The 20483-nt window shown below is 41.3% G+C and overlaps 2 protein-coding genes across 3 annotated transcripts; one reads left to right on the plus strand and one right to left on the minus strand.

Moving 5' to 3' along the window:
• Positions 1-1125: 1125 nt before the first annotated feature.
• supt20 (SPT20 homolog, SAGA complex component) lies at positions 1126-17096 on the plus strand. 2 transcript variants are annotated; one of them, XM_080483228.1, is made up of 24 exons: positions 1126-1249; positions 1752-1829; positions 1975-2010; positions 2188-2313; positions 2596-2722; positions 2832-2935; positions 3141-3257; positions 3375-3428; positions 3606-3745; positions 3862-4018; positions 5760-5816; positions 5951-6028; positions 6939-7108; positions 7194-7226; positions 7319-7430; positions 7548-7653; positions 8206-8361; positions 8929-9241; positions 9327-9442; positions 10003-10058; positions 12657-12767; positions 13917-14007; positions 14705-14793; positions 16083-17096. In XM_080483228.1, the coding sequence occupies exons 2-24, from the start codon at positions 1827-1829 to the stop codon at positions 16227-16229; spliced, it is 2499 nt and encodes an 832-aa protein (XP_080339354.1). In that variant the 5' UTR covers positions 1126-1249; positions 1752-1826; the 3' UTR covers positions 16230-17096. The 2 variants fall into 2 exon arrangements, with proteins under 2 accessions (XP_080339354.1, XP_080339355.1); XM_080483229.1 differs by lacking the exon at positions 14705-14793 and having other exon boundaries at positions 1134-1249.
• Positions 17009-20171, minus strand: exosc8 (exosome component 8). The gene is made up of 11 exons (XM_080483230.1): positions 20125-20171; positions 19821-19857; positions 19677-19740; positions 18955-19028; positions 18819-18864; positions 18544-18649; positions 18402-18447; positions 18225-18321; positions 17945-18065; positions 17751-17857; positions 17009-17230 (listed from the first exon to the last, which is right to left on the minus strand). The coding sequence occupies exons 1-11, from the start codon at positions 20139-20141 to the stop codon at positions 17112-17114; spliced, it is 834 nt and encodes a 277-aa protein (XP_080339356.1). The 5' UTR covers positions 20142-20171; the 3' UTR covers positions 17009-17111.
• Between the last annotated feature and the right edge of the window lie 312 nt (positions 20172-20483).

The raw sequence follows: 20483 nt of genomic DNA on the forward strand, positions 1-20483 counted from the left end.
GTGGCCAGCTCTTTGTGTACAGGGTTTGTATGTTCTCCCTATGTGTGTGGTACAGAAAATCGATGGGTAATAGAAGCCTAGAGGTTAATTAAATGCTAGACAGGTGATTGGAAGACATTTCATCAGTCTCTGACCTTTAGGTCTATGTGTTGATTTAATTATCTTGAGTCGCATTGAGAAATCCAATCAGCATCACAGCATTTGTGCAGTCATCATAGAGGCAGTCTGTAACCTTGGTTTGGTTCTTATCAACAACTGTAATACATATTCCAACAAAGGATCTCCCAAACTTTGCAAATTTTATGAAAGAACATATAACAAAAATCTGTGTACATCCTTCTTGCATGAGAGGGTTTTTTTGTCATTATGTGTGCACATGTAAGGTTTACCTATTCATTGCCAGCTGACATAAAACACAACAGATACTGCTGAATAATGGTAAAGATTGAAAGCTCAATTCTAAACTTAACTGGATTGTTTCACCAACTTTGGAGATAGAAGAATATGAGGTTTGAAAAGTAAGACACATCATTGAAATCCCAGCTAATAAACCAGTTTGATAGATATTCCTTTCATGATCATTAGTATAACTGTTTCTTTCATTTAATAATTTCTGTTATTCACTAGTTATTATTTAACTTCATTTTTTATTTTTATCATAGTATAATTTTTTAACCTTTTATTTGGTTGTTGTCTATTTGTCTCTTTCATATTATTATTATTATTATCATCATCATTATTATTATTATTATTATTATTATTATTATTATTATTATTATTATTGTTGTTGTTGTTGTTGTTGTTGTTTATAAAGGGAACTACTTTCCATACTGACAAAGTAGACAATATTTGGGTTTGAAAGATAATAGGAAAAAAAGATATTAAATGTGTAATATGTTACTATATATAACGACTAATCTTTGCTGTCTGCACATTACATGATACAATAAATACAATAGATAAAGAACACATGTAACAGCCCTACCCTAACTCTGTTTGAGTTGCTGTAATAATATAATCAAGGACACAGCATCCCTGAGTCTGTCTCCACTGATCGGGCATCAGCCGTCAAGAAGGCGCTCACTGAGGCCACGCCCACTACCACCCAAACCGGAAGTCGGGCTGTTGTTGTCACACTGGAAGAAAATGGCTGCAGCCCCGACTTTTTTTCAATGAAGACCACCGATATTTCAATTTCATTTCGTTTCCTTGCATCGGAGCTACAATCGACCGCCATGCAATCCAGAAGGCAAGTCGACCCCACTCGTTCAGACCGCCGTCGCTCCGCCGGGCTTCGTTCCGGACGACGTACGAAGCCGTTAGCGCAGCTCTGAACTTACAGCTCAGCCCACTCGGAGCGGGCGAGCATGCTAACGTTAGCCGCGCTAGCCTCCAGTGTCAGGCATCACCGAGCGTGTTGCTGTTCAGCTGCTCCCTTTGGCTCCCAGTCCCCACAGTCCGCTCACCTCAGCCATCCTCAACATTCACCTCGCACATAGTGTGTACAACACGCTCACTCATGTCCAACATTCTAAATGTTGAATCAAGTTAGATGAGGCTGTTCAGCTCGTCTCTCAATTCAGTTGTTTGTGTATGTATGTATGTATGTGTGTGTGTGTGTGTGTGTGTGCCATTTGATAAAGTGCCAGCCAGACTATTTGGCATCACTTACAGTCTTAACAGCTTGCCAGCCACTTAGTCTGTTTCTCTATTAATTCTCCTTTTCGTGTGCGTTGGTTTCGCTGTTCCAGGGTGTGAATGGTTGCTTCAAGAAGGGGACAGTGTTGGGCAGAAAGGACAGCATCGTCTACTGGCTGTGGACCACAATGGTGAGTTTCACCTCCTGTCAGATCATTCTATAATCGTTCTCTTGATTGTTTGGCTGCAAATAAAACAACCACATTGGTTCCCTTTCACCAGCGTGAGTTCCAGTTATGACTAATCTATTCCCTTTTGCTCATTTTCCCCCCAAAGCAACAAGTTTTGGAATATGCATTGGATCGAGCCGAGGTAAAAAAAAAAAAGAAATGAATAAAAGAAATGTACTTGTGACTTCATTGCTTGTTTTCGTGGAAAAAAACAAGTTAATTCGTTTTACGTAGATGTGTTTCTAACCACTTTTTACATGCCCCATTACCGAGTTACTGTAGTTGACAGTTATTAAAAGGATATTATCTGTTTTTCCAGTATATTGTTGAAAGTGCTCGACAAAGACCTGCCAAAAGAAGAATTTCGTCTGGCGGGAGGAAGAGTTTGTATCAGAAACTCTATGAGCTTTATATGGAGGAATGTGAGAAAGAGCCAGAGTTAAAGGTTTGTGGCGTACAACTCCTATCTTGTTTAAGACAGGGTAATAATAGACATGCATTTTAAGTTATTCATTCAAGGCAAGTATAATATTGCAAAAGTTTTCCACGTAATAAATTCTGTTTATTTATGAGCCTAAAATATGAAAATTGTCATGTTTGGTTTTGTAATTCCTTAGAATGAATATCTTATATGATCGTTTGATTAATTTTCTGACAAAGAAAAAACCTTGAGAAATCTGTAATAATTTGCAGATTTAATGTGTTTTCTTTTTTGTATTTTTCGCAGAATCTGAGAAGAAATGTGAATCTACTGGAGAAGCTGGTGTCTCAGGAGTCTGTGTCGTGCCTGGTGGTAAATCTGTACCCTGGGAATGAAGGCTATTCATTAATGCTCAGGGGGAAAAATGGATCTGGTGAGCGATTCCTGTCGAACCTGTTTCTTGAGTCTAGTCTATTTGCACGGTGTTAATCTCTGTGCCACGATATGTTTCTGGTACCGGTAACATTTGTGTTGCTTTCCAGATTCTGAAACCATCCGTCTGCCATATGAAGAAAGGGAACTGCTGGAGTACCTGGATGCTGAGGAGCTGCCTCCCATTCTGGTGGATCTGTTAGAGAAATCACAGGTGAGATTGGATTTTATCAGTACAAAACTAAAAGCAGAATTTAAACTAGGGGAGCGTACATGAAGAGTACTCTTGTGTTCCCTAAAATATACAGGTTACAATTCTTACTTTACATAAGAAAAATCTTACTGTTTTAAGTTACTCTTTGTTGTTGTAACCTTTTGTAAAGTTCAGGCTGAATTCCACTGTTTGTGTTGTATTTCAGGTGAACATTTTCCACTGTGGCTGTGTCATAGTAGAAGTGAGAGACTACAGACAATCTGGTAATACAAAGATTCCTACCTATCAGGCCAGGCACATCTTGCTGCGCCCAACCATGCAGGTAATATTACTGCTACTGTCAACTAATTAGATTTAAATTTTCTATCAGTTGAAATGTATTACCCGATATAGATTGTCCTCTTTTCTTTATATTATGTCCAAATGTTTTGGCTAACAGACTCTGATCTGTGACGTACACGCCATGACCAGTGACCACCACAAGTGGACGCAGGTAAAGTATTGTGTCTGATCTGTTAATATTAAAGAAATTGTGGAATGGATCATGTGATATTCAACTCTTTTTCTCTTTACATTTCACTCAGCGACCATCTCTTATATGACTTCAGTCTGTTTTGAGGTGTTTTTTTTTTTTGTTCATGTCTTCTTCTTTTTTTTTTTCTCTCTTTAGGATGACAAACTCCAGCTGGAAAGTCAGTTGATTTTGGCCACAGCTGAGCCTCTGTGCCTGGACCCCTCCATTTCTGTTACCTGCACAGCCAATCGTCTGCTTTACAACAAACAGAAACTGAACACTCGCTCTATGAAACGGTAATGAGTACACTCACTTCTTCGCTGAAGTTTGAGTCACTTAATGTATTCTTGAGTTTGTACCAGAAAACAGAAGAGATGCGGCCTGTGACTAAAATGGTTTGTTTGTGTCGCAGGTGTTTCAAACGGCACTCCCGAGCTGCGCTGAACCGGCAGCAGGAGCTGTCCCATCTACCCCTTCCACCACAGCTTCGGCTCTACGACTACCTACAGAGGAGAAAGGAAAAGAAGCCAGCTCCAGGCATAGACCTGAAGATCTCCAAGGTTGGAAACGTAAGTGGTCACTCTCAAGCATACCATGGCATTTGGGAGTCAGACATTCTGTAGCTGCTAAAGTCAGAGCTGGAGAGTGCACACTACTTCCCATGGTTAGACTAAGTCAATATGTAGCAGCAGCTTTCTAAAGTTACATTTTCACTGTGAGACATGAGTGTGTCTTTTCGGTTCGAAGGGAATGGCCGACAGCCGATGGCATGTTGCTAAGCAACCTTGGTAGATACCTGCAAAGTTGCTTTTTCTGTGAAGTGTGATGAATTGGATCTTCTGACAGTTTGTCTAATTTTGGTGGTAATGTTTTCGTCTTTTAGTTGAAGTATTTCTGATTTCGCTGTGGTTGCTAGTCAGCAGGGTGTGTACTGCCAACACAGCTTGACTTAACTTTCCGCCTCACTGATTTCTCTTTTTGGAGGTAATGGCGGAACAACATTGAGAGCACTTTGGTTCTTTTATTTTCATATTGGCAGCTGCTTAACTTGGATTGAGTTCCACAGACATGCTGGTATTGTGAGACGCTTGCTGTTGATGTTTGTGGCAGACTGTGAAATACAAAGGCAGATCTTGCTGTTTTTGTTGCCCCCAGCTGCTCAAAGATTGAGCGCTGGTTTGGTTTAGGTGGAGTTTGATTGAAAGGCTGCTTCAGGAGGGCACAACTGCTGCAGGTTATAAAAGAAGTTGATGATAACTTACTGTGTGCAGCTGTTTTGGACTCTTTATACCTTGTATGAGCTGTTTTATGGTCTTCATATGAAAATACCATGAAAATAATCTCTTGCGCATTGTGTCACATTTGCCCTAAAACATAGAATTGCTGTTGAAGTTATATCAGAGAATACACGTTAGAACAGCTGTTTATCTGTTGTTTGTTTTGTCTTCATAATTATCTCCCAAGTTCAGTGTCGGTCAGAAATAGTTAAAGACGAGAGCGATCAAGAGATTTCTGACGTCAGCCAAAGAATAAAAAAGAATAAAAAATAAAGTTTCCGGATGACCTCCAAAATTTTATGGACTCTTCCATGGCCTACTATCCAGCTGTGCTGAACGTTTTTGACAAAATCCATGCAGCAGCTTTGTGGTAATCTTGCTAACAGTCATACAGACAAACAAATATACGCCGACGATTTTATTACATCCTTGGTGGACGGAAAAGTAGGTGGTCAGGCATTCTGACTGACTAGATTAACGGGAGCTGATCTTTTATGGTGACTATCAGCTACTAAGACAGGACATTAAGAAAGTGTGGGGCAACATTTTGTGCCCGAGCAAGGTAATTCAGAGTAGAGTTCACGTTTCTGGTTTTTCCTCGTTTGATTGAAACCAGAAATCTGAAATGTTCCGAGTGTTTTCTGACTTCTGATAGTAGAATATTTGTGTTTGTGTTCTTTCAATTTCAACATGAAAAGTTGATTCATGTATTAGTTTGATTTTGTTTGCGTGTTTGTCAGACCAGTCCCCATCACCCCACTAAAATAAAAACTTTGACGGTGCAGCTTCATATAGTTCAGCCTTGGTTAAAGCATGTCAACCTCGACTTGTCTTTTCATTGAAAACAGCGAAGAACTGCATTTAGGTTTTTCACTATTTGCCGAAACCACGGTCTCCCATTCTGTATTCAGTTTCAAAAGGGAATGGAATGATGGGTTACAAACAAGTTAATTCAAGATTATCTCAGCATGTCTCTGCTCTGATGAATCTTTTTCCTCGTGTTGCCGTCACGACTTCCCCTCTTCGCCCGCAGTGTGTTGACATGTGGAAGCAGAGCAACTGCCAACTAACTGTACCGAAGGAAATTGATGTAAGTTTTTTCAGTCATCTCTTATAATACTGTCACCTTTTGAGTTAAAACTATTTAAATGCTGCTTAGTTTGTCGTGCATCCTTTATAAAGTCTGTCGTTAAAAAAAACTGTTTCGTTTGTGTATCGCTCCAGGTGGAAAAGTACGCGGTGGTTGAGAAGTCGTTGCAGTTGGAGGACTCTCAGCCCACTACTGTGATTTGGCCGGCTGAAGTAAGTTACCAATGATGGCCAGGAGGTGTGTATTTAAATGCTCCCTTGGAAACAAAGAAAACTAATAATCGTCTTACTGAATTCCCTTTCATTGTCATTACCCGGCCGGTTAATTTAATTGTGAATAGATGGTTCAATTTAAGAAGTTTTACACAAATTGCTTTTTGATGACAAAGCCAACTTAACTACAGTCAACTGTAAATGTTAGAGCAGTTTTAAATTTCACAGTCACTTTCACATCAGAAAAAAGAAAAAAACACACACAGGACTCTAGTCACATGTGTGATTGATGTCATTTCTATCATCAAATACTCTCCAACTATCAGTGTATTTCCAGAAAATGTCATCCTTTGGGAGAATCCTTCAGTTGATGGATGACCGATCTTCCTGCTCATTTGTTTTTTCTTTCACGTCTGCAATTGTTAGAATGTTTTGTTTTTCCATTATGAATACAGAGACATTTCTGTGGCTGAATAGCTGAATCCAATAATGTCTTTGCCAACATCTTTGTTTGGGTTGATTGTTAATTAATAGCAAAGCAATATATCTCAAACATAATCCTTATTTGTCACACACACAAACATTTCATTACGCATGAGGCTGTTTCATTACACACATTGCCTGCTGGTGTTTTGGTTTTTCTGTTGAGTTAAGGAGTGCTTCGACAGAAAGTTGATCTCCCTTGAACCAGCCATTTAACTGCTTTACTACTTTACCACAATTGACACCACAAGCAATGTAGAATGACCAGTTTACTTATAAATAGCCTGAAACCTGCTTTTGGACTCTTGGAGGCAACCTGTTAAAACCTGCACAGGCAGAACGTGCAAACCCAGTAAGGCACCCGGAGTCTGACTCACTCTGTACGATTTTCATAAAACATGTGCTTTTCCACCGTTTGTTTCCCCAGGAAGTCATAGACGACTACACATTTGAGTGTGAGGTAGGAGGCCAAGCTCAGAGAACCAAGGTGTCTATCTTCCAGTCCATGGGCGATCCGCTGGTGTACGGCAAGATCTACTGCGCTAAAGAACCAAAAGCAGAAGAGGACAGCACGGACTTAAAGCTCATACATCCTCCGTAAGAACACTCAATATGAAAAAAAACGTATGATATAAGCTACCTCTGTAAAAACACCGGTCTTTATTTCTTTTATGTCATTCAGTTTTCTCATAGGATCAAAGATAGATGCAGACCGGTGAGTGATGCTGTTGTTGTTTTTTCTCGGGAAACTAATTAAGTTTTGGGAGATATACTTTTACTGAAGCTATGAACTTTGTTCTTTGAAAGGTTTCTTACTCAGTATAAAGGAGTGTATGAAAGAGATGTGAAATGTCAGGTGAAGATGTCCCATAACTCAGGCAGCGTGGGACAGGGGCCTCCTTCTCCCAGCAAAGATGAGGTAAATACTGCTTGGTCGTTATTGGAGGAACTTCAACCGTGGTTTTCTGATTAGCAGTTAGGATCGTTGAGACGATGAATACTGCAATTAACAAATCAGCTCACGCCTCATTCACAGGGCGACGGTATTTCTCCTCTGGTCCAGACGTCTGTGCTGGGGAAAGGGGTAAAGCATCGGCCCCCTCCCATCAAACTGCCTTCAGGGTCAGGCAGCAGCTCCTCAGGTACAGATGTTGTTTCTGGCAAAGAGGTGACCCGACATGACTTATTGGTATGAGGTTCAAATATTTAAAAAAAACAATGTCTCCCCTGGCAGCTTTCTATGGCTTTCTTATCTGAGAAAATGCTTTAATAACAAAAACAACTCTCACACTCTTATTACTGGATGATTTTTGTGGAAAAATCCAGCAGCCAGGCCCCACGGCAACAAAAATGCCAACGTACAGCCTCAGAGTTGGATACATGAAAGTGTCAGAGTTGGATGTTTCTTTTCGTAAGTTGCATTCAGACTCGCGTTGTGATTCTGAGTTCAGGTCAAAGTGGAGGCATCAGCTCTGCCAAACACATGGTTTAAGTCTAGAAGGCAAACCACTAAATATATTTTGTTTTAAATTATCTTTGGATCACAAAAACCTACAAAACATAGCTCAGGGGAGATAATTATTTTTTCTTGAAGTGTTGGTAAGCGTGCAAACAATGGAAATAGAAATGCTTTGAAGTCCCTCTTCACATCAAACTCCCTTTTTTTTTTTTTTTTTTTTTTTTTTTCTTTTTAGGTAACCCCTATAGTTCACAAGCCACCAGTGGTTTACTTAAGTGTCCTACACCCCCTCCAGCCAAAAGTCAGTCTCTGAGCAGGAAGCACTCCATGGAGCTGGGCCAGGTGGGCCTGCTGTCGCCTGCCTCCCTCTCTCCTATGGGCTCTACACAGAGTGAGTACAGCACAGGTTTCCTACTTGTTTTCACGCTGACCCTTCAACCGGTCAGCCTCCCCGGGCTCTGATCAGCTGTGGACCCAGTAAATGTCAACCCAGTTTAACGTAATAAAAAAGTCATTGTGATGGCTGTGTAATCATTCTTTATAAAAACACGGCCCCGACTACCAAGGAGTAAAAACGTTAAATTCAGCCAAAAATGTTGATGGGGATGGGAATGAGGGACCCTCTGCTGAGTGTTGTGAAGCCAGTATGAAATTGGTCAAGGTCCAGATTCTAGATCTGGAATTTTTCAACAGATGACGACTTTGACAAGAGTCCATATCTTGCAAAATATTTAAAGGCAGGAGTCTACAGGGACATATCAAGATTCCGACACGCATGCAATACTGCATCAGCCAATCATTTCTAAGACGAATAATCCGACTAAGAGCAGCTGTCATGCAAACTGACAGAAAGACATTTGACGCCTCAGTATCCAAGTATGAAACATCTAATCAGCCTGTGAAAAACCTAATAGGCATCACCATTTGAATGCTTGTTATTTTGTTTTTACTCCTCCAGGATCGGGAACCCCCAAGCCATCCACCCCCACACCCACGAACACCCCATGCTCGACCCCGCACCCCACCGACTCCCTCGCCGCTCCGCTCTCGTTGACTCCGACTCCTTCAGACCCTCCCTTGGTTCAGGGCCAGTCCCAGCCTGCCCTACTCACGCCGTTTACCCAGCAACAGCTGGCTCTCAGCCAGCCCCTGCCCGTCATGACCATTCCCCTCCCCACCATGGGTACGTCCATCACCACCGGAACCACTTCGTCGCAGGTCATGGCCAATCCAGCGGGCCTCAATTTCATCAATGTGGTCAGCTCTGTCTGGTAAGAGTCCAAACCGTCTGTGACACCACAGTGTTGCTTGTGAGCCATTATCACTTGTCTTGATGGTCACTCAATGTTTCCGTAGCAGTCCTCAGACTTTGATGAGTGGCTCAAACCCCATGCTGGGTCCAGGCCTTAACTTGAGTGGGATCCTGCCAGCTGGAGGGTTGATGCCCACAATGCAGTCTGCAGCCCAGGCTGGTAAGAGATCGCATCGCTATGACTGCTTTTGTATTGCACAAATAATTTAATCAGGTCACATGAGCTGCAGTCAAATATTCAAGAATTCTTTATTCGCTTTGGTCATTGATGAGTTTTTTTTAAATCCTAGTGAAATGATGTTAGAGTAATATTTGAACTAGGTTTTCTTTTAAACTGTTTTGAAGTAGAGGGGACCTCGACTGATAGAAAGGTTGTAGAACAGAGGAATGTCCCAGAGTGCAGAATATGTATTGAGACATTTGACAGAATTTGCAAGAAAAGGGAAGAAAAAAAAAAGAACAATTTGATATGAAAAAACTAAAAAAAGAATTGTGCAACAGATATTTGGTGTAGATGAAGACATAAATATTCAGTTATTCTGTAGGAAAAAAACATAAAAAGCGGGAAACTGTATTTAAAAAATTTTAGAACCCCTAAAATGGTTTAGAATAATGCTCTATAGTTTTTCTTGTCTCTTCTCAGTAGTAGTACACAAGCAAAATATACAAAGCTTCGTATTTTGTTTATATTGTTAATTTAACAGTTGATTTCTTATTCAGGGAGTCCTTTCGGCCTGAACAGCAGCACTGGAATGAGACCACTGAACCTACTGCAGGTATGACTTTGTACCAGTTAGTGCTCCACACTGTAAGGAGCACCCTCTGGCTTCTTGTTTGACCTCACTGTCTTTGTCCTTATTCTCACTTCATTACCACGGCTAAAATAGTCATCTGTTAATAGTGCAGTGCCAGGTTTTTCAGACATCCTTCAATTACCAATCATTACATACATTCCCCTCCAAAATACTGTAACGGTGAAGTCAGTCCATCTATTTTGGCTGTAGACTGAAAAACTTTGAGTTAGACATCAAGTAACTAAAATGAGACTAAAGATCAACACATCAGCTTTTATGTCCAAGTATTTGCATTTGGTTCTGAGACACAGTTCAGAAGACGCCACCCTTTGTCTTATTTCCCCCCTTTTTTCTTGTGTGCAAAAGTGTTGTAATAAACAGCACTCAATGTCTATTCTCAGTTTCAGTGTACGTAACATAAAAATCAGGGAGCTGTCTCTGGGTGTAAACAATCATTTTAAAACTAAGAGAAGATGGAACCACATTGCACCAACATTGGTCACAGCCAGTCTAATGTCCTGAAAAAGAAAGAAGTCACTTTTGTACAGATGTGGAACAGGTAGACCAAGGAAAGCAATAACTGTTCACCACAAAATCATTGGAGGCCTGAGGCCTGTACTACGACGCTGGATTTTCTCTTATCCAGATAACTTCAAGGATTAACCCTGGGTTTTCCGTACTACGACGCTCGCTCACTTCTCACTGGGATAAATCCGCCCGGCAACTGACGCTGAATGTCTAACCTGCTCCGGAGCAGGATATGTCCTCGATAAGAGGTCAAAGCTCCGCCTCCTGACCAATCAGATGTCTTGGAAAATGCCCTGCCGGGTCTTAAATGATGGTGATTGGTGCACAGGTTCAGCGCTGAGCTGCAGCAGAGTGGAGAGGAGAAATTAATTTAGAGCGATCGTTTTGACATGATAAAATAAATCCTGGTCACTGAGGCTTTGAAGGATGTTTTTGTTCTTGACTTGTTCCAAGTCAGTTTATCTCCACGAGGGTTGATCTGTAATGATGAGGTTAATGATCACACCTGACAGAACTGCAGAAACATGAATTAATGGAGCGCAGAACTACTCATGATTGTTCTCGCTGTGATGAATTAATATTCCAACATAAAACACTCTCACAAGAGAAACTCGGCCTCAAAACAACGGGATGGAAAATCTAAACTAAAAGAAGCCCGGCACGTTTCTGCTGTAATAAAGTGAACTTGATTGATCAGCGGACGTGCTGTCCGTTTATATCGCTGATAAATTAATATTGTATAATCTCACTAAGTCACGCATTAACAAGTCGGGAATGTTCCTTTGGCTGCAGCAGCAGTGTTGCGTTTAGCTGCTGGATGTGTTTTAATTCTTCATATTTTCTGACAATAATCGCTACTTCAGCAATTTGTAAACTGCGCTGCAGGGTTTTTCCGTGTGTGTGATTGGTCAGACGCTGCAAACGGTTTGTATTCCAGGCCTCTGGTAAAGAAAGACCCTAAAACAACCATTTGTAATGGTTTGGTCCTGCATTGCTTCTTCTGGGAAGAGCTCTTAAATCTTCATTGATGTCACATATGATAGCAGCAGTACAGTGAACTCAGAATTCTACAGAAATATTTTGTCAACAGCTTTAAGAAGTATTTGCCCAAACTGATCGGGAGATCATTCATCATGTAGCAAGATAATGGCCCAAAGCACAGCGGCAAAGCTCAGGAGCAAGAAGTGGAAGGTCTTTAGGCTTGAACTTTATACAACATGTTTGATACCTGCTGTAGAGGAGACTGAAGGGACTGAATCTACAAAAACATACAGCAACTGAGAGGCTGGAAAAGCATTGAGAAAAATGATGCAAACGTTTAGTGACGTCAGTGGGTCGCAATGTGTCTGTTATGCAAGCAAAGGATTTGTTTAATCTACTTTACATTTATCTGTTCCAATACTTCTGCTCACAATGGAAATGTCTGGGCTCAGACAAAAGATGCTATCTTCTGAACTGTGAATCAGGTCCAAATGCAACTGTCTCTAACTAAAAGCTGAGATGTTGATCTTTTGTCTAATGTTGATTATGTTTTCCGTTTAAATAGACAGGAAATGGATTGCCCTCACTGTTTCAAAAACCTTTGGAGGTGAGTGTACAGTATGTAATGTAGTGACGCTCCCTAATAAAAGTGTTCTAGTATCTCAAGGACATGCATGTTTTGTATGTGATGCCCTGGCCAGAACCAACATGCTTATAGTGACGGGATTATTACCACCCTCTACCTCTCGAGCTGCTAAGAGTCGCAGGATTAGTGGCAGAAGAAGTAAAGGAGATAATCTGAAAGCAGCCTTGTCTCGGTTGAAGATCAGTGCTCATGCGTTTTCCTTTGTCGTTCTTAGTAGTGCTGATAATCTGATAGTAGCGGTGGTCTGTGTCGTTCGTTAACTCTCCCATTTCCTTCTTCCTCTCCTTCACGCTTGTATGTGCATCATTCCTTCCCTTCTGCCTTACCTCTTTTTGTCCTGTCCCTCGTCATCCTTATCTCCCTTTTTTCTTTCTTTTACCTTCCCATTTCTTGTTTGTTGGCATGTCTGTGTTTAACATCTCCAGATCCCCACTGGTCCTCTCATCTTTAACTCTCTGCAGCAGCAGCAGCTGTCTCAGTTCTCCCCACAGCAGAGTCAGTCGGCCACTTCCAGTCCTCAACAGCAGGGGGAGACGGTGAGACGCAGCACTCACAATAACATGCACTGTCCAAAAAACATTCATGTGATGAACAGAGAGATGTTGTGGATTTAAAAGCCCGCAGTTGTAATGTTTGGGGTCGAAGAGTTTCATAAGGTTGATCAAACTTGGTACAACGTAGTAAAAGGGGAACATGTTGAATCACAACTGATTGAGCCACTCAAACACGCAACGAATGTTGACTTTTGAAATGAATGAATCAAGCAAGGCAGCAGATCTGTGCAATAAACAGGCTGAAGACAATGAAGAATTAAACTTACATCAGGAAGAAACAGAGAAAAGGTTTCTCTATGAAGCATGTGCACAGCTCTCGTGTCTGCATTTCATTACATTGCCTTTTTATTTATCTGAGAAAAGAAATTCAAGCCTTCTTAAAAACAAGATCGGTTCTGCCAAACATTTATCCACATATGAGTTTCATAAACGGAAGGGTCGTCTTCTTTTTGGACCAGTACAGTATAAACAAGGTAAAGACAGTGAAGTGCAGAGAAAATATCAGAATGTGAAGAAAGCCATGAGTAGATCAGACAGCTACTCTAAAAAAAAAATAAAAAAAAAAGTTGAAGTGACCTAAGTGTATTGACAAACCTGGCTTCATCACAAGATTCTGAAAGCACTTATGGGACACTACTGGAGCCAGGGCTTGAGTCACGATGGAAAGTCTGAAACTCGACCAGCTCTCAGAACACTTTTCATCATATAAGTGCAAAAAAAAGTGAGGAATTATGGGAGAATGGCCCAGAGTTAGACAGTGGAGATGTAGCAGAGGTTGTACATGCTGCCAAATCAAGTATCAGGTATCAAATACTAATTGTGCTGGTTATTTTATTTTAAAATAAAAATTGCATCTTTAGTTAAAATTGTGTTTTCTTTCCTGTTTTGTTTTTTATGTTTATGCTTATTTCTTGTCTTCTTAAGTCTTTTTGAGTTCTTTCTTCTTTCTTTTTTTTTTTTAATATAAAACTCATTCCTTCTTTTCACCTGTCGTTCTGCTAGATTTTGTAAAGGTGTGTCTAAAGGTGTTTTATTTATTCTAAGTATTGAGTTGCAGCTCAAACGTTGACGTCCCACGGACGTTTTGTTGGCGGCCTTGCTGTGGTGCATTATCTGTGACTCTCTTTCTAGAACGACCAGGGGTCAGATCAAGGTTTAGGAAACCAGCAAACAGCTGTCATCAACCTGGGAGTCGGAGGCTTCATGTCTCCGCAGGCAGCAGGTACGAGACGCGCAAACACACACACCCCGACATGAGAATACACTTCAGAGCCACACGAACCTCCACTAAAACATTTCTTTTCTATCAGTCCTTTCACCCATCCCCGAGTACAGGGGCACCATGCCGACTAACTGGTACTAATGAGATGAGTCTTACTAATGTGTAATGTGATTACTGTTCTTCATGCCTCATTAGTGTGTAAATAAACATGATCGTTGTGCTGAAGTTAGTTATGGTTCCTCTCAGTGGAGCGTTTAACAGATGACAGGAGGGACTCAACTTCCCCATCTTCTCTGCTACATTTTCTCTTTTCTTTTTCTTCTGTTGTTTTCTTTTTTTTTCCCCCTTCCTACCTTATATCTCCTCCTCCTGCACTGCCCTCGCCTTACCTTTCAAATTGTTCACTCGCATCTCTCCTGCTTACAACCTTTCCATACCCTTTGCCATTTTAACCATCTAAAAAAAAATGCATTTGGTCCTTTCGCCCCCTCCTTTTGCCTTTTCTTTCATCTCCTTTAACGTTTGGCTGAACGCACTGCTGACCCCTGGGTTCCTCTGTCATGCTCCCTGTTTGCCTGTATGAGCTCCTCCTTTCTTCACACTCCATTCCTCCTTCTGCTTCTCTCCCTCCTGCCATCACATCCTTCCCTCTGGGGCTCCCTCTCTCCCTCCCCTCCCTTCCCTCCCCTCCCCTTAGTGCTGTCCCAGTTGGGCTGTGGGCTGGACGGTACTGGGCCCCCGCTGCCTTCTCCAAGGCTTCAGCAGCAGCACCAGCCACAGATCCAAGTAATACAGCAACATTTACATTCATATACACACACACCCACACATATATATATATTTATATATCTTAGTTTGAAGGAGCCAAACACAGAGTCTAGATGCATCATCTCATGCAGGTTTTTGTTGTCCTTGAAAATATACATATAATTTATTCATTTCTCCTTTTTTAATTTTTTCCCATTTAAATAAACAATATAACTTGCTAGAAATGTATTCTGTATGTCACAAGATGAGACACATTTTCTTGTTTCAATAATTCTGTTCTTAAAAGGATTTTACAGATTTGGACAAATGAATTTATAGATAATAGTGTTTTACTGTATAATTACAAGTAAACCCCAGACAATATTTGAAAAGACATATTTCTAATAAGTTGCAGTTATTTACAGTTCAGGTCTGATTGTCATTAGAATCCTTCACCAACACTTTCTTTGTTGTGTTTCTGCACATGCATCCCATTCTGTGTGTCATGTTTGGTTAGAATGTTGTTTTATAAACAGTAGTTTTCAGTTCACACGCACACACACACACACACACACACACACGCACACACACACACACACACACACACACACACACACACACACACACACACACACACCAGAGCTTCTGACACTTCCAATGGCAGCAACTAATGTGTGGACCCAAGAGGCATGTTCTTCTTACACAGCGCTCAGCCACAGGATGATACTGTAGCTATATCTGATTGAAAGGTTGCTGGTTGCTGGTTGCATCGTGGCAGACGTGATCGGCTGTAAGCATGAAGCAGAGTTTGATTCTTGGTCCCATTTGCAGTCGCTGACTCACTCTGAAGCAGAGAGCACGGTGGCTAAAGCTGCATGTTTGTCTTTGCCAGCATCGCAGCCGGTTGGGTTTTCTTGTGTGTTATTCTGCAACTGGTGCTGCTTGACTGTATCCTGCCTCACTCCCCAGCACACTCCGACTCTCCCCGACTGCCCCCCCCCCCCCACCCCCCCTTCCTCTTATTCCCCTCTGCAACCCATTAACCGCTCTCCTGTGTTTCTCTTCACACTCTTCCTGTATGTCGTACGGACCGAGTTTCAGTACAGCTTCACTAACCTGTGGCACTGATAAATACGGTTAAGATATATGAGGGAGGCTTCCAGTAAATGTTTATCGCTGGCGATTCGGTTATGGTCAAATAAACCAGAGATTCACTGACAGCTTTCATGCTGCATTAATTTGCTTGTTGTAACATTTTGGAAGAAATAAGAAAAGAAAAAAAAACCTCCTCTCACTTTGTTTTCCGTCTTTCTGTTTTTACCAAACAGTTGCAATTCTTGCAGCACCAAATGCAGCAGCAGCAAATGGCTATGGGAGCAGTGGCTCCTCAGGGGGGAACGCCACGGCAACATACCGCCAGCCAACCAAGAAGTAAGAGGAAGAGGAGCACGCCACAGCCCCTGACCAAGTCATGACAGACTGTAATCACACTAAACCCCTTCTCCCAGCTACACCAGGATGTGAATGATCCATACTGTGCTCTTTGTCTGGCTCACTGTGGAGACTGCAGATAGGAGAAGACTTTTTTTGTGTCCTTTTTCATTGTCCTTCTCTAGCTGATAATTTTTTCTATGTACTGGTTGTCAGAGGTTGTGGAGAACCAAAAGCTGTTTCCGCCACAGAGCGGGCATTTTTTTTTTTTTAAGTCAAATAAGCCCCTAAACTTTACCTTACTGATATTTTTTAAGATGAAATAGAAAAGGTGGTTCTTGTCGAAAGAGGACTCTCACAGTGACGCACTCACTCTCTTCAGGAAGACCCCCCCCCACCCCTCCCCCCGGACTGAAGAGGACTATGAATGCACATTTTGAGGATTCCTCTTAAGGACTGACCATGGTAGAAACTGCCCTTTACGCACAGATCCCATCTGAGCAAAATTGACACCAAACCCTCCATATTACCACGACATGTGAAAATGCAAATCTGATCTTGGAGCAGTGCCTGGGGGCCACTCTCTACCTCTCGGTGTGTTGGAAGTCTTTCCTCTGTCCGCAGTCCCAGCACAGGGCTCAAGCAAGGACTCGAGATCAACATGCAAGACGGTGTACCTGCTTTTGTACAGCACATTTGTAAAAGGCGTTTCCTTTTAATTAGTTCAGGAGCCGTGAGCCGATTACTATGAGACTGTGTGTGTGCGTGTGTGTGTGCGTGTGTGTGCAAGAGACATTTCTGGACTCCAAGAAATAATTTTTTAAGCGGTCTTTGTCAGCAGTTTTATTGTTGTTAAAAAAAAAAAAAAGATTATATATTGACAGTGGAAAATACAGCTTTTAGATAAATTGTATGTGTAAGTGTCTTTATTGTTCCGTCTTTACACTGCGTATAACTTTGTCAATGAGTTTCTGGATCTCTCTCTGTCGGGCCGTCGCTCGGCTGATGCAGCCCTGCAGCTTCTCCCCAGAAAGTGGCGTCCCGCCTAAGAGACAAGGAAAGATCATTCACTATGTTTAGATATTTATTCCAATGAGATTTAACTATTTACATGCCATGCTGATGTAATGACACAAACATTAAAAAGGTACCGTACTTAATATACCACTTTTAAACAACCAATTCACAAAGAACATCATGAGAGATATAAAAAATGTAAGTATATACAAAGGGATTAAGGAGAAAGGGCAAAATGTGTATGATAATATACCTTCAAAGCCGAAGTTTCACAATTCCATATCTTCTCAATCCTTTACTCATGCTCCACTTATCTTACTGTACAGCACTGCTATGGAATCATGTATTCAATTACTTTTTATCAACGAAATATTTAGAAAAAATGTGAATTACTGCATAAGTTACCAAACATGGTCACTTGCTTGATAGAAGGTTACGAATTTTTTCCTCGCGTACAATTGTAATTTGGCATTCTATTTGAATGTTAACTGCACGGTCTGACCATCGTTTGCACAGGGACACACAGATCATCACAGGCTGTTTCTGACCAGGTTTGTGCAGAGAGCAAAGTCGTCCGGCCTCGTCCGTCACCACTGTGAGCTGTGCGGTTGACAGACTCTCCTCCTCTGCGGTGGGGTCTACGATTAATATGGAGCTGCACAGGGAGACGGTCAGGATTACACGAGGGATATGAAACATACCAGAACAAAATACAATTTGTAATCTGATTGTATAAACTCACTCGTCGAAAACACAAAAAGAGGCTCCAACTGGATGTTTGTGAATGGTTAACCCTCGTTTCTTCTCTGGATTCACCTCTGGAGCACTTGTCTCTTTGTTAATCGTGATCTCTGGGAGCTGTGCTGTGAGGAAGAAGAAATATGGCATTCAGAACATGCCTTTGCAATAAACGACAGCAAGAAACAATTCATTAAGAGATAGTTTCAGATAATGATCAAGGAATACTGTGCAATAAAAGGAAATGTCCACTGCTTTGAAACTTGACCCCAGGCAGCACAAACCATTCTTTAAAGCAGCCAGCAGTGCAATGATGCAGGCATCCAAAATGTTCCCGTCATAGTCGAGACACATTATGTCGCAGTACAGCACCCAGCAGAGCTGAAACCACAATCACAATTAGTACAAATATTCACAACAAGAATAATCAGCAGCAGGAAATGTGCACAATTCCAGTTTACCTTTCCTCTGTCGATGCACAGGTCTTCTGCTTTTATCAACTCGGAGCTGAAACATCCGTTAAGAGAAAATAAGTAAAGCAAAAGGGTCGGCACAAAGACGACTGTTGCATATCTTAGGAAAACTCAAATAAGTCTGTTGCACCTTTCAATCACATCAGCGACGAACTGGCTGGCAGCCTGGGCCTGCTCTCCCGGTGGGCCGGGCCTGAACCGAGACGAGCACAGGGGCGGCAGGTCCACATTGGGTACTGACAAGGACCGAAAGAAGACAATTTAAACACTTTGTTTGGTTGAAACCATATTTTTCTGCATTAGGATTATCAGGAATTCAGATAATCAGGTCGAATTCAACTAGCAAGTACTCGAGTACTTCAATGGTTAAACTACTGTACTTGAGTCCAACGGATCAGTACTTACCAATGTAACCTTTACCAGGTGCCTCCACCGAAGGGTTTGCCAGTTCCTGTAGACAAACAAAGGATTTCACACCAGCTCCAGATCAACTGGCCCACATTTACTAAGATAAGCTTTTTGACGGCTACGCTCGTCTTACCGCTTTGATCCCACAGATGATTGTTGTGTTTCCAAGCTTCACCAGAGCCGAGCCGTTGGCTGTGGATACGGACCCTAAACGATGGCACAAGAAGAAAATAACATGCAAGTTCAATGAAATATATTATCCTGAGCCAACATTGGCATTGGCTTTCTTGGTGAATTCTGTTGTAAATATTCATCAGGAAGCAATACATCTAGAAATGTGAATGCTGTTTGCAATATGAGAGAGTTTTCCAGAGGAATTGTGGTACAAACCACTATTCTGAGCTGACTGTGCTGGGGTTTATTGTTCTCAGCCTTGTTTCGTTTTTTCTATTTTAATCACAGCCTGATTTTGATGATGACAAAGTAAATGTATTGTGATTGTCAAACAATTTTATGATTAAAATGTTATCTGCATACAAACAGAAGTTCCAATCCAGCCAGTCTGGATGAAAGCTTTATTGAAGTCAACTTATAATGGGTTTACACCTGAATAATCCTGTTTTCAGTCATGGAACATATGGTTTACAATACACTACACTCTCGGGGGGGAAAAAATTGACAAGGATATGTAAAAAAATTAAAAGCTTCTTATCTACCAGGCATAAGGCATTAAAGGCCACCGATCCCCAACATACAGTCAATGTCAGTATGTCAGCTACTCTTCGGCCTCACAGAGTCTCTGTCTGGGATTAAATATTACACATTCGAATATTTCTTGGTGTAAAGCCTCCTCACCTATGTTCAGTGTTGTGGTTCTGAAGTCAGACAGCTCCCGTCCATCAGGTCGACAGTTTTCTTTCTGAAATATGAAACATTTGTTACACTGGCTGTGTTGTGATGATAAATACACAAACAATAAGTATTTGTTGAATCACTGACCAGGAAGCTCCTGTGATACTCCAGAGGCTCAGCAGTCCTACAGATGCAGAACAATACGAGTAAACGATCACAATAATGCCACCTTATGAAAAACTATCAACACATGTTGATTCTGGATAAGAAGCAGAAACACGTTCGAGATACAACACGAGCTGGATGATGTTTATGACAAACATAGTCCGGGATTTAAAGCACTAGATAACTAAAGCTGACGTGGGGTAACTGTTAAATAAACTTCATGATGGAAAATATGAAAAACCATGCAGTTATTGAGGATTTCTAGTGACAGTTTAGACAATCTTACTTGAAACCAGCCGCCATGATGTTTTGATTAACCACGTGGTTTTGACCTACGGTGGCCGACAGGGAGGAGGAAAAGCGATTTTAAATCCCCACAAGATGTTATCCGCACATCATACAAAACGAGTACTTTTTTCTGATGCTTATTGCAAATATCAGTGTGTGTGTATTGGCTCTCTCAATATAAATACAGTATGTTTTGTGTGATTGTCAATTAAAACAATAACGATTATTTTAGTCTAATACAATGTATTGTGTGGTTTTCATTTAACAACCATGTTTTGGGCGGGGGAGGTTATCGGAAAGATCAACGTCAAAATCGTACTTCTTGTCTATATTGCTCGGTTGAATGGTCTGGATAAA

This window comes from Lipophrys pholis (assembly GCF_963383615.2).
Source record: "Lipophrys pholis genome assembly, chromosome: 16".
Classification (NCBI taxonomy): Eukaryota; Metazoa; Chordata; class Actinopteri; order Blenniiformes; family Blenniidae; genus Lipophrys; species Lipophrys pholis.

Bases quoted from the DNA above. Each gene is read 5' to 3' on its own strand.
- supt20 (XM_080483228.1), top strand. The intron at 4,019-5,759 runs GTAAGTGGTCAC...CTTCGCCCGCAG, and splicing joins AGATCTCCAAGGTTGGAAAC to TGTGTTGACATGTGGAAGCA. The intron at 14,794-16,082 runs GTAATACAGCAA...TTTACCAAACAG, and splicing joins AGCACCAGCCACAGATCCAA to TTGCAATTCTTGCAGCACCA.
- exosc8 (XM_080483230.1), bottom strand. The intron at 18,650-18,818 runs GTAAGTACTGAT...GGTCCTTGTCAG, and splicing joins ACCTGGTAAAGGTTACATTG to TACCCAATGTGGACCTGCCG. The intron at 18,448-18,543 runs GTGCAACAGACT...CGGATGTTTCAG, and splicing joins GTCGCTGATGTGATTGAAAG to CTCCGAGTTGATAAAAGCAG.